This window comes from Saccoglossus kowalevskii, chromosome 9, assembly GCF_978046115.1.
Source record: "Saccoglossus kowalevskii chromosome 9, keSacKowa6.1, whole genome shotgun sequence".
Lineage (NCBI taxonomy): Eukaryota > Metazoa > Hemichordata > Enteropneusta > Harrimaniidae > Saccoglossus > Saccoglossus kowalevskii.
Window position 1 is genome coordinate 5,469,735 of NC_140649.1, and position 16,022 is coordinate 5,485,756.

At 33.1% G+C, this 16,022-nt stretch overlaps 1 protein-coding gene across 1 annotated transcript in view; it reads left to right on the top strand.

Moving 5' to 3' along the window:
* The window catches only part of LOC100369300 (VWFA and cache domain-containing protein 1-like), a 40,282-nt gene that overhangs the window by 4,193 nt on the left and 20,067 nt on the right, over positions 1 to 16,022 (top strand). The window contains exons 2-3 of the mRNA XM_085503081.1: positions 14,521 to 14,732; positions 15,083 to 15,189. Of these exons, the coding sequence (XP_085359207.1) occupies positions 14,521 to 14,732; positions 15,083 to 15,189 (319 nt within the window). The remainder of the gene's footprint in view (positions 1 to 14,520; positions 14,733 to 15,082; positions 15,190 to 16,022) is intronic.

Genomic DNA, 16,022 nt, shown 5'->3' on the forward strand with positions numbered 1-16,022 from the left:
GGTCATAATCCTTAAAAACAACCAAATTGAATGTACCCCATATTGCTAGGTCATCAAAAATGGTGAAAAATGTTATAAAGCCAAGGCTTAACAGAATTTATTTTTTATTTTTGAATAAATACATTTTTCTGTTTCTATCCCATTTTTTAATCTGATTTAGGAATTCAATTATAATCTGGATTTGTATTAGGAGATTGTGTATTTCCAGGGACACGTTTTCTATGGCTTCTGAGATCATTTATTTTATGCCATGTAGTGTTTCTCTTGTTTGTCTCAGTACTAGGGTGTGTAGGTAATAAATATATCACAACATTTAATGAGGTTTTTGACAGGAAGAATGATAAATTCCTTGTACTCTTTCCATACAGAAACCTCAAATAGATGTTATCACTAATATAAATAATTATTAATAATTAAATGTCCTTCATATATTATGTAAATTAATACTAGTGAAAAATATGTTATAATTTAGCTTCAAGGATGTGTACAGTTTGACCCTAGGTTCATAGATTGTCGACCTTTCACCTTTACATGTCTCTTTTTGCTAATGGATGCATACCTAGTATGGGTTTAATAATCTGTTCTCGATCTAGTGTTGCAAAGCTGTGGTCATGCTTTCCAAAATGCTTGCAAATGCAACACACAGATTATATTTCTCATGTCGGTTGTATCTATGCTGACTGTTAAGAACTTCTTTATAAAAATATAAGGGGAAATCAAAATGTTTTAATACAACATAAATTACCCTGTATTAGTGCATAGTAAATTAAAAAGGGTTTTAATGCATTGGGTAGTTTATTCCGTCCGTAATGCATGAAGTAAAATTGCGTAATTTCCATTGTGTTTTGTTTGAATATCACATCTCTTCATAATACATCTTGTTAATTTTGTCAGTGTAGCCTAAATTCAAAAATTTGGTATAGTATCGTTACTTATCATCAGTTGGTCAGGTGTCTTTCAAAAACTATTGTTCTTTTGAGGTTGTTTCATCAGAAATAATTTGATTTAAACACCTCTATGTCTGACAGTTTTTTGTGTCATGCACATTCACTCAATAATATTCATTTGTGTGTGCAACTCCTCACCGATCATTTTTTGGACACTGTATTTCTCACTGATTTTCACACTCATATTTGTAGTAGTTTGAATTCATCTTTCTCCACTGCAGCCTGCTTGCAATTATGAGGGAAATTTGATCAGCTCATCTGATTGACCTCTGCTTGTTGTCACAAGTGTAGCTGGACAAGTTCAAGCTGGTAGTTCATTTCCACTGGTGATTAGCTTGGTTAAATTGTACTGGTACTGATTCATGGATCAAGGCTGTGCAAACAAGACAGTGACCTTTCTAAAAGTGGCAACATGATTATGTTTGCTAGAGATACATACGGATACAACATTGTAGATTGGCAATGGGAAACAATAAAAAAAAAAAGGTTTTTCTTGTGACTGTTGTGCTATAGTATGTCTCACACAATTGTTGTACGTTTCTTGTCTCTCAAAAGGGTTGACAATGTGCTGTGTGCAATACCCGTGACATTGAGTCAAGTATTGATATTGGTATATGTGGCTTATGGGTAGAGGGGGGTGCTTGACCTTACAAGGCTCCAGTATATTCTGAACATAGAAACATCCACCACTAGAGAGAAAATCTGAGAAACCCTGTTGGGTTCAGAATAAAATTCCAAATGCTAAGCACATTGGAAGCCATGCTATTATATCACGAACTACGGTGACTTCAAACTGTAAGGCATGGCGTTGGTATTTCTTTACACTCTGTCACCCAGCATGTGTTTGCTTGTGTAGAAATATAATCAACTTTATTCAGTACTGCGATATTTAGATGTCCAGTTGTAATTGTGTTATATTTAAAATAGTCTATATTCTCAGAACATTTCATGACCAATGGAATGAAATTAATTTTTTTAGTGCCTTTCCATAATAACAACTCGTCCTCTCCAAATGAATTTTTTACATGCAGAATGAATTTGTCAGCACAATATAATTCTCTGATACTTATTTCCAATTAGCCCAAATAATTCCTAGATCTTGGAGAGGGGTGTATCAAGGTCGTGTGTTGAATGTGTGGCTTATAGTGTTTTTATAACTCTATTTGTTTGACTCTATCAAGGATGCTTGCAAACATTTAATTAACATTTTCAACATAAAAGTTTATTTTCTTTGTATATTTTTTATTGCAAATCTGAGTGTAAAATTTTCAAACTCAGTCATGTAATTTTGGAATTGACCACTGGTCTGTAACAATTTTATAAGAGAAATTTCAATTCAAGATGGCCACTATGAAAAATGAAGTTGCAGTGTTTCCATGGAAACAGAAGAGATATGCTCCTTCTGTTTGTTACTTGATGCGTATAGCACCAAAAAAACTATTAAAATTCTACCGTGCATAAATTTTAATTCACATTAATTATTTTGCTCCAATTCTGATATCGAAACCAAACCACCAATTGTAGCTGTAATGTTTTGACACTGTTTTATTATTTTCAGTCATGATTTCATCTATGTTCTATGCCTGGAATCCAAATTGTCTCAGTCGGCTGTCATACATTCAAACACACATTAACAGGTGCCGCATTGCAATGTTTGAAATTTAGGCCATCATTTATACATTAGAAACATTTTTCATCTTAATTACATAATATATTTTTACCATTATCCCCATACCAATGGTGTTTTCACTTATTACATCTGTACACTAAACAATGCACTCTTACATACTTTCCATGCTTGGCTTTATTAAGAATCTCGCCTTAACTGCATCTTCTCACGCACTATGACAATGCTATCTCTAGATAATTTACGTTTATTTATTTAGTGTTTTTTTTTGTTTTTTTTCTCAGTAACATGTTCTCTACTATAAAGTCTGTTGAAATGATCATGTAGAAAAAAGAAAACACATCCTAGATGCTGTATATGTTTTTTTTTTTTTTTTAGTCTTTGTCTTTGTACATCACCGGTTTTAAAGATTGCCTTATTTGAGCATAGAGTTCCCTTTTTAGCTTCAAGATTAAAGCAATGTGAATTGCTGATTTGTGTGGACAGCACTTTTTCTTTTACACCTTCCTCCCCCTCAAAACCAAAACAATGTAGGTTTGGAAACTTCTCTTCGTTGGTGCAAAACAAAATCTCTCCCATTCACAGTTTGGTTATTGCTTGCCGTCCAACACCTTTATTCCAATCCTATTCTTTATGCTACACTGTTTCAAGGCTTTTTGTTTCAGTCAAAGCCCCTTGGTTTTAAAATTTGCATATTCTGAATGAAAATAAATTTGCAAACTCTAGCTTTTTTCACCAAGGATTGTTGTTCTTCACATAGTTCGGTTCCAATTACCAGTCTCTCTCTTTTTTTTGTATTCATTACTGCTATTCAAGAGTTGAATATGGTCTCCGCATTTGTTTACACATGGTCGAACCACTTTCAGCCTTAGCAAAGTCTTTGTTGAAACTGCTTGTATCGCCTATGGGCAACGTCCATTTATCTAGCCTCCAGAGAGCACCTCTCTTTTTGCACAGCAAGCACACTTGAAATTTTTAAACATAGCTCTTGTGCTAGTAGTATCTCTGGATAGATGTATTTTTATATCACTTCAAGTATTCATGGAGGAAAAAAAAATGTGAGAAATGATTTTGAATATTTGATGATCAAGAGTTGGAGTCATTTTGTCTGAGATTAGTTGGTATTTCAGTTGAGCTTGATCCCTCCGGGGCATGAGATAATAGAACTAATAGCAAATTCGGTTGTGTATTGTAAAGCCTGCATTTTATCCCTTCCCCTTAAGTATGTGTATAATTAGTTGTAGGGATGAATTCATGCCAAGATTCACTCTATGGCCGAGGTTCTCACATTACAGGGCCCATGTGTCTGCAGCACACATGCATCTCATCCATGTGACTTGATAGTTTTATTTTCAAGTCTCATTCTATGTATATTTCGAAATCGTAGATGAAATTATAATTCCGAACAGTGTCTCCTCTAAGGCAATTTGATGCATCACATTTTTGACGCAATCAATTGACCTAATTTACTGTCAACATGATACAGTGATCTTGAAAAACGTCTTACTGTAGTTACAAAATTTGTAATTTGAAAAAAATGAAATTCAGCATTTCGTTTACACCTTCAGTATTTCCCTACAGCTACTTTCAATGTTTATTCGTTTCAGAATACTTTCCTCCCAAGTTGTCAAGCTGACCTAACTTCATTTTTGAGATTTCATTTTGTCTTGGGATTTCCACAAAATCAGTTTGAGTGCACAATGATTCTAAAGTTTTCACCTCCTTACACGTATGTATTACTTAAACGAAAATGTAAATCACATGGTCCATCCCTCTATATCAATGCCACTGTCCCACACAAAAAAATGTGCATGAAATCAAATGATTAATCCCTACTGTAAAATACTTTATTTAAGCTGGAATTAATTTTCACTGAAAAGACATTTTGCGTGATTTGTATTTAATTTATTCTCCCTGATTTTTGTCAAGTTGAATGAAAAATATAGGGTAAAGAGTGTATTTGCTGGGTTTTATTTTCACTGAATCATTCCTTCAGCAAAATTAAATTTCAAAATAAAGTATTTTACAGTATATATTAATTTCCTACCCATGAAACCACATACATGTAGTCCAACACTGTACATATACAATGTATATTAATGCCACTGTCTCACCCAAGAAATCACATGGTCATCACTAACCTACCCAAGAGGCATATTGACAGAAGAGGAATCAGAATGCTTCTGGAATGAGATATAGCTATTTTATGTTGTAGCAATGATTGATGTACTTTGATGTGTGCTTCCAGCAGATTATAAAATTAGTTTAATTATTTCTGTTCCTAATTGGTGTTCAGTTTGATGCCTGGCAGTTACTTGATATCATTTCAAAACATCCTGGATCTTCTTGCATTATGTCTTGCATGCTGGTTTTTGCAAAGTTGTTATCTGTGTTGATCCCTGTTTCCTTGTGCCTTCCCTGTTGCACAAAAGTCACATTTCAAACTGTCATATGAGAAAATTACTCATCCTTGTGGAACTACCGGTACAGACAGAAATGAAGTCTTGTTCCCCTTATAGTGGAGACAGTGTACTCAAATGTTTATTATGCTTGAATTTCATTCTACAGTTATATATTGTATTTTCTTACATTTTTGTGAGACAATTTGTCTATGAGAGTAAAAAACCTGGGATAAAAATGAAACCATGAGGCAAACGTTTCATGTGTCATTTCTGGTGTGAACACTGCAGTATACTGTTTGCACAGATAATTTAATTAATTCTACTGACTGATCAGAGTAAAGCTATTAGATTAGATTTTTCGATTTATTTGAAAGGTATGCAAACATAGATCAGTGCTCTTCACTTTAATGTTGATCGAGTGCCAAATTTTCCAAGAATTTCAACTTATGTGAACAATGGCAATTTTCTGCCTATTTTATCTAAATTACTATAACAAACTTATAAGACAAAGAATGTTCAGTGTAAAATGTATGGGCAGAGATGAAACAAATGAAGTAAGTTACATTTATCATCCAATAGTTTGTCAGTAGACAATAATATCACATTTTTAGTTGTCCATTTAAGCCGTAAGTACCATATATTGATGTTGAGCTTTTAAGATGGGGACATACTATGACAAGACACTGTGGCTTTGCTCCCCGATGTTTGTAGGATATTAACCACCAGATTTTCTAGCCCAAATATTCTGTACTTTTTTTTCTAATATTCTTAAATATTTCTGGAAATGAATCCTAATTTTGGAGCCAACAGGCAAAATTTGAGTCAATTTTAAAATTTTTAGCCAAAAAGATTTGGCTATTTTTGTCCCATTCTTCTGAAGGATAGTGCAGACTATAAATGGGACTACCAGGTATTTTGGTGAATTTGTAATGAGAAGAGGGAACTGGTAGTGAAAAGGTTAATTAGATTTTCATGAGTGATGCAGTGTATCCTGCGGACAGATTTTTACGAATGAATATAGTGAAAACATAGATATACCATATCAAGAGTGAAAATAACTTTCATACTCCACAAGCATGAGGGTAAAACCATATTGTTATTATTGCATATGTTCCCAGACTTTACGAAATGTTTTTTAAGAAAGTCGTAATCACTTCATCCAAGATGTTCGTATGAATGCATACAATAATAGTGATCGATTTAAAATTCTATCCAGTGATTGGTTGTTTCGGTGTTCCAATCTATTTCTAATTCAAACATGGCAGATGCACTCTTGTTGCAGTGTTACTTTTAATGAGTGATGATAATTGCAGTACACGGAACAATATTCAAAAGTTTTTCCAAATAAAAACAAATTCATTATATCTACAGACATGTATTGTGACACAGGGTTCTGTAAGCATAGTTTTAGATCAATATGAAAGAATACATATAATTGCCATGGCGATTTTCCAACATTTTCAATTACTTTCAATCTGAGTTTTTGATTTGTTGCTTCTGAAGGAAACACAAATGATTCTGATTTTATCAGAAGTGCATCACTATGATGTTGATATTCTCTTTTACTTCGTGCTGTACGCTTCCAGACTGTGAAGGTGGCTTATTTAATCAATTTGCTGTGAAAATACCCAAAATTATTTTTATTTCATGTGAATAAGTTGCATAGTTATTTAATTGTATATTATTTGTGCAAAAATGTAACTTTTTAGGTTTTATTCAATGCAAAAAAAAACTCAACTTTAGAAGGGACTATTTTATTTTTATTTGCATATCCAGTTGCAGACAATACTGTAAAATACTTTATTTTTGCTTGGAATTAATTTTTTGCTATTTTTGCTTAAAGAATTATTCAGTGAAAATAAAATCCAGCGAATACACCCTCTTTACTATATTTTACATTCAACTAGTCAAAAATCAGTGAAAATAAATTTTATACAAAACACCCAAAAAGTCTTTTCAGCATTAATTAATTCCAGCTCAAATAAAGTGTAACGAATGTTATTCCATGGCAAATTGTAATACATATGTAATATTTGTTAGCATGGTAGTCAACAGTTATGGGAACCAGGAATCCAATAAAATGGACTGATCTATCTGGTGGTCAGTCATAAAATGACCTACCCTGGTTTTTTATTGGCCAGACAAATGACCAGCTGTTGGTGTGAATGTGACATGAAGGTTGTGTGGTGATTACAACTTTTTACATGTGCATGTCAGATTATAGCATGTTTTTGTTTACTGGATGTCTGAAATCCCACCTACCCACCATAAACAAATCTAAATTGGGAACATTCATCAAAAGCTGGTGGTGGGGGGTGGGGTGGTGTGGGGGGATGGGGGTGAACAAGTCTCTGTGATTAAACTTGAAAGCCCTCAACGTTTTTCTGTAATTTGTTTGATAATTTTTCACCAGGTGAATTTTCAATTGGCTCTCGGTCTGAATTTAAAATATTGCAAAGAATGAAATCATAATTATGTACGTTGTAATTTGTGAGCGTTGACTTTGGATTAAAGAGTGAAACACTGTAAAATACTGGAATATCTGAAATTAGTTTTTGCTGAAAAGACTCATTTGCTATTTCGTAGAACGTTTTTCAGCTGATTTTTAATGAGTTGAGTGTAAAGTATAGGAGAATGGGTATTTTCACTCGATTTTATTTTCACTGATTCATCCCTTCCGCAAAAATAAATGTTGATTTTGACTGTTGCGCAGATCAACGAGTACAAACTGAGACGCTACCAAGCTTTAATTAGGTATTTTTAGGTGATTGGAAGTTGGAAGGTATCAAAGGAGTCACTGACATTAGAAGAACGCATTGGATTATGGGAAAAATCAATGTTTATCAACACAAACATTGCACATGTGCAGTGCGATGACTGCCGCCCTTTAAGTATTTTACAGTACATGTATGTAATGAGTACTAAGAAGTTGAATTTAAAAAAAAATGTTCACACTGTGGTTAGATTTTGTGTTCAACTGCATGTGTTGGTAATTTCAACATTTTGCATGGAATTCATTTAATAAATATGATACCACAATATTAAATGAAGGTTTGGAGTTGTAATTGAACATTTAATGAAACTTGCGCTTTTACAAGGAGTACTTTAGTTGTCTAATTTTTATTTTTTAACTTGGCTAGTAACAGTGCAGTTACTTCAATTTCGTGTTTGTGACTTTTACTGTGTTTTTTTTCAACTTTTTAAAACTTTGAACACTCATTGCAGTTTAAATAGCCATGCTTTTTCTTGTTTTCACATTGACATCTATGGAGTCTAATTGTTGTGTAAGATGCAATGTAAGTAACAGTGTTAACTGCTTTCAATGCCATTCTATGTTGACTCTAAGGATGAGGCAATCACACTGGGTATTGGATGCATATAATTTACCCTGTATCTTCACTGTGTTTGTGTTTATATAGACATTTCCCAATGACCTTCATTTTCACAGGTGTCCTTGTTTCATTGAATTTATTTCTTTACACCATGTTTCCATTTTTAATTGCATCATTACAGGCAGTCTATTGGCTATCAAGGCTTTGAGTGCTACATGTAGATTAGGGCATTATTACCGGCAAGAAGAAACTAAAAGTTGTCGTGCACAATTAGCAAAATGTGATTGCTAAGCTCTGCTCTGTTAAAAAGCTGGGATCAAATTGTCTGTGGAGAAGGACTCTGAAAAAATATTCAATCAAAAATGTTTTCAGTGCCGTCTTTCAGAAAGTTTCAGAAAATGTTGAGTGTAATTTTAAGTGAGACTGCCTGAATCCACGCCCCACGTTTTTGTATTTGTCACCTAGTCACAACATTTTTTACATAATGTTCGCCAATTGTTTGTTGGAAACGACCTTCGCAACCATCTGTGAACAAGATTTCCCCTAAAACTGATAAGTATGTGTCAACATTCTTGATTAAGCTTTCAAGGATGGGAATATATCTCCTGAGAAAAGTTATTTGCATAAATTTGCATAATTTATTGTAGCATGTTTAAATTGCATAAATTTACATAATTTATGCATAACTCTACTTCTCCAAGCTTATTTGTTGGTACTATCTTTCTGATTGGTTTTCTTGTGGCATACTGTAAAATACTTCCACCATTTTCGCTGAACGGATGATTTAACAAATTAAAATCCTATATTCTACACTCAACTTGTCAAAAATAAATTCCATACAAAACACCCAAAAAGTTTTTTCAGCGAAAAATAATTCCGGCTAAAATAAAGTATTCTACAGTATATTGACGCCCTAAAACAATAAGACATTAGAAAACAATATAAAATACAGATGAGGGTGATAAGAAAAAAAAAAATGTCAACTGATCTCTGATTGGTCTGACTGTCAGGTGTTGAGGTTTGGTAGCCAATGAGATACAATGTTGTAAGTAGCTTTGGATTGACTCCAGGAAAGCAAGAGGTTTCCCGGTAACTTTCACCTCTGTTGAAACACAATGTTAAAAATATTGAAAACTTGCAACCTAGTGAGACATTGCGAAGCGGGTAAAATGTCTGTCAAATTTGCATGGGAATTCCGTCCACACTAATACTCTTGTTGTTGATTTCTGGAGGGGTTTACTTCAAAGATGTTGCGTACGCTTGGTTTAATTTTCCAGGTTGATGAACAGGGCGACAGCATTTTTGCAACAGCTTGTAGGACGCCGAATTAAGCTCTTACAAACAATTGTCATATTGTGTACGGTCAGGGGGCTGAAAGGTCTGCTAAGCTACTGTGTCTAGCTAAAAAAATGTTGCCTGTTCTTGCTGCTGGGAGCCGTGTGTCGTTTGTTCAGACCCACCAAATATTCTCCCTGCTGTATTTTGTCTGCTGGTGTCACTCAAGAACTAAATTTTCTCACTGAATATCGCTTTTAGTTTTACTTTATTCATTGGTGCATTTTAAGATATGGTTAGGGGGTCAGAGACTACCTAAGCTACTTTCTAGAAAATATGAGAAAAATAAACAAAATTTTTGTTAATTTGTTGTGCAAATTTAAGTGCGCATGACTTGATGAAACTTCTTGTTCATATTTGTTATTCAACCTAAATTTAATGTAATAATCTCGCAATTTTTAATTGCAGAAATTGAAAGTCTTTCGAAAAAAAAATTATACGGAAATAATAAAAATTAATGTTCTAAAATTGTTACTTGGCAAGAACAAAAATGGAACTTTATGTGAGGTTCTAAAATCAAAATGATTTGTGTTACAATGTTTATCGAGAGAATACATTAATCTTGGTACAAAACGCAAATCATGCTCTTAGTTTTATATTCAGTTTTATTTTAAAAAAAAGCATGGCAAAAATAAAATACAATGTTATATGTTTGTGCACATATAAAACGTGATTCTAAAAATGCATGCCATTAGCTCCACCTGTTTCATAATGTTGACTCAGTGTAGGTGACATTTTTTTCATCAATTACCCAAAAAAAACTTTATAATTCCTGCTTTTTATAACGGCTACATGTATATTTGCCAGCTTGTGTTGGGCAAATACGCCTTACTACTGCGCATATAAATTTTTAAGAAAGCTCCCTTCTCTGGCCGCTGAAATATCAAATTGCCGTTCTCATACAGGTATAGGCCCCCGTTTATGTACCTTATGGGGATTGTTCCCAAGTTATGACTGAGTTACGAGCAACACACGACTTTTTATTAAAAAAATGCTGCTTGTTAGTGGTACGAAGGGAGCACTTGTGCCAGCACTAAAAATTGATGAGACGTTATAAAATGCAGTGATGCAACTGCCGCTGCCGTACTAAAAGGAAGTTGCGGTGATAAAGCCGTCTATTCATCTTGCCGACACCACAATAGAATTGAAAGTAATATTCAAGAAATATAGGGTTTGTGTCTTCAATAAAAAAAATGGAATGGAGTTCCTACAAGATACATAGAATGGGTAGATGCTGTATGAAAATAAATAAAATTGTAACCCAAGATAATTGGCTTTTACTGTTATTGTCTGCACTCCCGCCATTCTCTATGAAACTTGTGTCTCATATTTCCTACTTGATTTGATAATAAAATTATCTGCATTTAAATACAAACCTACACATAAGCTCTGTAGCAGTTGTGAGAAAGTGAATATATTTATGCTGACAATTTCCAAACACTTTTTTTCCAAAAACAACATTGCCAATGGAGGGTACTTGCATAAACTGCTGTCAATTGGTCAGAAATTTTAACATTAGTGTGCCATACTGCTTCATGGCATTGCCAGGCTCTATAAAAACTGTGCTCATAAAGTATCCCCACAGGGAAGAATGACACTTTATGGCATAGCTTTTCAAATCTCTCTTGTCCCAGGCGGTATCTGTGAGGACTCGTATATTACAAAGTCTTCAATTTCATATCCAACATTATCTTGATATTAATAAAGTATTAATGAGCAGGAATTCAATTCATGTTATATATATTCACACTAATAAATATTTACCTATATAGAAATATTCACAATTATGAAATATCTCCTTATTAAAATAGGAATGCTTTTGTTCAAAATATGTGTCTTTAAAAAAGAGTTTTGGTAAATTTTGTTTATCATTAATTAGACTGCAGAGAGCTCTTTTTTTTAGCTCCGCTGTCGACTTTGTCGAGCGGAGCTTATCATATGAGTGATTGTCCGTCGTCGTCGTCCGTCGTCCGTGTCAATGTTTTACTTTTTCGACTTCTTCTTGAAAACTACAAGCCTAAATGCTTTGATACTTGGTGTATATGTACCTTGGGTAGACCTCTCTTAGGTTTGTTCATTTTATGTTGATATCTTTAATTCTCTAATTTTGGTGAATATTTTTGTCATTTTTGGTAAAAACTGATATTTTCGACTTCTTGTTAAAAACCGCAAGTGCAATTGCTTTGATATTACATCTATAGGTACTACATGTGGACCTCTCTCAGATTTGTTAATTTTGTAATGATATCTTTAATTCTTTAATTTTGGTGATTATTTTTGTCATTTTTGGTAAAAACTGATATTTTCGACTTCTTGTTAAAAACCGCAAGTCCAATTGCTTTGATACTACATATATAGGTACTACATGTGGACCTCTCTCAGATTTGTTCATTTCGTGATGATATCTTCAATTCTCTAATTTTGGTGAATATTTTTGTCATTTTTGGTAAAAACTGATATTTTCGACTTCTTGTTAAAAACCGCAAGTCCAATTGCTTTGATATTACATATATAGGTACTACATGTGGACCTCTCTCAGATTTGTTCATTTCGTGATGATATCTTCAATTCTCTAATTTTGGTAAATATTTTTGTCATTTTTGGTAAAAACTGATATTTTCGACTTCTTGTTAAAAACCGCAAGTGCAATTGCTTTGATATTACATATATAGGTACTACATGTGGACCTCTCTCAGATTTGTTCATTTTGTAATGATATCTTTAATTCTCTAATTTTGGTGAATATTTTTGTCATTTTTGGTAAAAACTGATATTTTCGACTTCTTGTTAAAAACCGCAAGTGCAAATGCTTTGATATTACATATATAGGTACTACATGTGGACCTCTCTCAGATTTGTTAATTTTGTAATGATATCTTTAATTCTTTAATTTTGGTGATTATTTTTGTCATTTTTGGTAAAAACTGATATTTTCGACTTCTTGTTAAAACCGCAAGTCCAATTGCTTTGATACTACATATATAGGTACTACATGTGGACCTCTCTCAGATTTGTTCATTTCGTGATGATATCTTCAATTCTCTAATTTTGGTGAATATTTTTGTCATTTTTGGTAAAAACTGATATTTTCGACTTCTTGTTAAAAACCGCAAGTGCAATTGCTTTGATATTACATATATAGGTACTACATGTGGACCTCTCTCAGATTTGTTCATTTCGTGATGATATCTTCAATTCTCTAATTTTGGTAAATATTTTTGTCATTTTTGGTAAAAACTGATATTTTCGACTTCTTGTTAAAAACCGCAAGTGCAATTGCTTTGATATTACATATATAGGTACTACATGTGGACCTCTCTCAGATTTGTTCATTTTGTAATGATATCTTTAATTCTCTAATTTTGGTGAATATTTTTGTCATTTTTGGTAAAAAACTGATATTTTCGACTTCTTGTTAAAAACCGCAAGTGCAAATGCTTTGATATTACATATATAGGTACTACATGTGGACCTCTCTCAGATTTGTTCATTTTGTAATGATATCTTTAATTCTCTAATTTTGGTGAATATTTTTGTCATTTTTGGTAAAAACTGATATTTTCGACTTCTTGTTAAAAACCGCAAGTCCAATTGCTTTGATACTACATATATATGTACTACATGTGGACCTCTCTCAGATTTGTTTATTTCGTGATGATATCTTCAATTCTCTAATTTTGGTGAATATTTTTGTCATTTTTGGTAAAAAGTGATCTTTTTGACTTCTTGTTAAAAACCGCAAGTCCGATTGCTTTGATATTACATATATAGGTACTACATGTGGACCTCTCTCAGATTTGTTCATTTTGTGATGATATCTTCAATTCTCTAATTTTGGTGAATATTTTTGTCATTTTTGGTAAAAAGTGATATTTTCGACTTCTTGTTGAAAACTGTAAGTCTGATTGCTTTGATATTACATATATAGGTACTACATGTGGACCTCTCTCAGATTTGTTCGTTTTGTGATGATATCTTCAATTCTCTAATTAATTTATTTTGGTGAATATTTTTGTAATTTTTGGTAAAAAGTGATATTTTCGACTTCTTGTTAAAAACTGTAAGTCCGATTGCTTTGATACTATTCATATTGTTCATTTTCTAATGATGTCTTCAGTTCTTTAATTGAAATGTGCATTGCTAACAGCGGAGCTATCTCAGCCGATAGGCTGCTTGTTTTTTTATCATGTCACATTTTTTTTTATTACTAGTATTTTAAAGCAGCAATCGCATTTTTTGTCCTCCAAATTTTATTTTTAATAAAACAATTTCTTCATCAATAGTACCAGTTTGTAACGATCATTGTCGAAATGTGGACACGAAAAGCATTACATATACGCTATATAACAATGTTGTACATTAAATCACTTGAAAATGAAAAAAGATGGCAGGATGTGACCAGTTCTCCAGAGGGCGCCATCTATTGAAATCCAGTTTTGTCAATCAAACCTCCGGGATTTCGGTATAACAATTTCAGATGACAATTTACCAGGACCCTGGGCAAAATGTCAAATACATCACCAGATTTCACTGGTGATTTTATGTGTCATTTCCCATAATAGTGTGCGATAATAATTTTCTATGGTTCCCAATAAAAATGGTGATTTCTCAATCTTCAGTTTTCATGTGACATTAGCTTGGTGTTGTACATGCAATTGTGTCTAAAACAATATTTCGGTAAAATGTTCAAAATCACAGCTATTGTCGCTTTAACAAAAATTAAATTTGTTTTATTCTGCCAGCCCCATGTACATTGTACTTTTACATTGACTTGCCCAGATTAGAGTTAATGCTATATTTATTTAATCATACCGATAATTCTTCAAGAATTTCTCTAATTTATTTGAGTAACAATGTGATTCTATTTTTAATTGCAGGCCATTTATGACTCGTTGTTGTACGTTGATCGGGCTCCAAATGAAGAACAACAGATACAGCAGCTTGTGAGGCGGATTCGCGCCAAATTTAGTCAATATTTAAGAATTTTATCTAGCAGTAAAGCATCAGTAGAAGATTTATATAAAAAACACAGAAATAGCGCCATGACGAGCAGAAACGATTGCTGCCAATTGCCAATAGATGCCACCAAGTAGGTTTTTGCAATTTAGTTTATGCAAATGAGTGTTACATTTGATATCAACACCCTGTCCAATCCCCAAGGCTAACAATATCTGGTTCTCAATTGTGCACTAGTCAAAATCAGTGAAGTGGATATTTCTCCTCCAGCCAGTTGCATTTTATAGAATGGTGTTTATGAAAATCATAAATGGTCAAAAATCTGTTAATAGTAAATAATTAATCTATTTACTGCAGTGGGTATGATTACCTGCTGGCACAAATGTCTCGCTGTTGTAAATTTTACTCTTGTCTTTTTGTAGCCATATCTACTCAATTAAAATTAATCATTAAATAACGTATCTTTCTCATTTATTTTCTTAGATATGATGGTGTATTTCAAAGCAATATTTCTAGGACTCAAGTTTGTGACAGAATCTCGACTGTCACGCCGTCAGGAGTCTTTAATCCCGGAAAAAATCTTACACAAGGTATTTTACATTGATCAGTACCGTAAAATCTGTATTAGAAGCCGCATCTCTAATAGAAGTCGCACCCATTCTTTTTGAGCAATTGAGAATCAAAAATTCATCATTTCTCATATGTGTAGATACTCTAATAGAAGCCACATCCCCTCTGTTGTATTGTGCCATTTTAATAGAATCCGCGGCTTTTAATACAGATTTTACAGTAGTCCCAATGCAGGGTTCCCTCAAAAGATGGCTATATCATCGAAATGCACTTTGGTGTTAGAGGGTTAAATCCTGTGGCTGTCAGTACAAATGTCATTATTTAACAGTTTATGGGGAACAAATGAAGTTTATTGAAAGCCCAAAAGAAAAATCCAAATCTGGATCCTGCCAAATTGAAATTCTAAACTGGTACATCAGGAATATTATTACGATATTAATTATAGTTAATCTTCATAACTTACATGGAACTATGCTACTTGTTATTTTCAAAAATAGAATGAAATAACTGTGGTTTGATTAAGTGTTTTGAAAGTTTGTTAGAATTTAACACATATTGGTAGCCGCATACTGACACCACAAACAGTTTTGACCTTTTGGCTCTCATGTTGGATTCCAGGTTAAACTTGGCGTTCCAGCTTGTAGTCAACCTGTCAAATCTTGCCTTTTTCTGTGCTCAATGGGATTGACAACTCAACAATACATGTATATCAACACGTTTCAAAAATCTGTCTATACCAACTTAATGGTAAATGTTATAACATTTACTTACCAACTGTAAATGTAAAATATTTACTCATTGGATGAGACACAAACATAATGAATATATTGAAGATTTCTGACCAATCATGAAC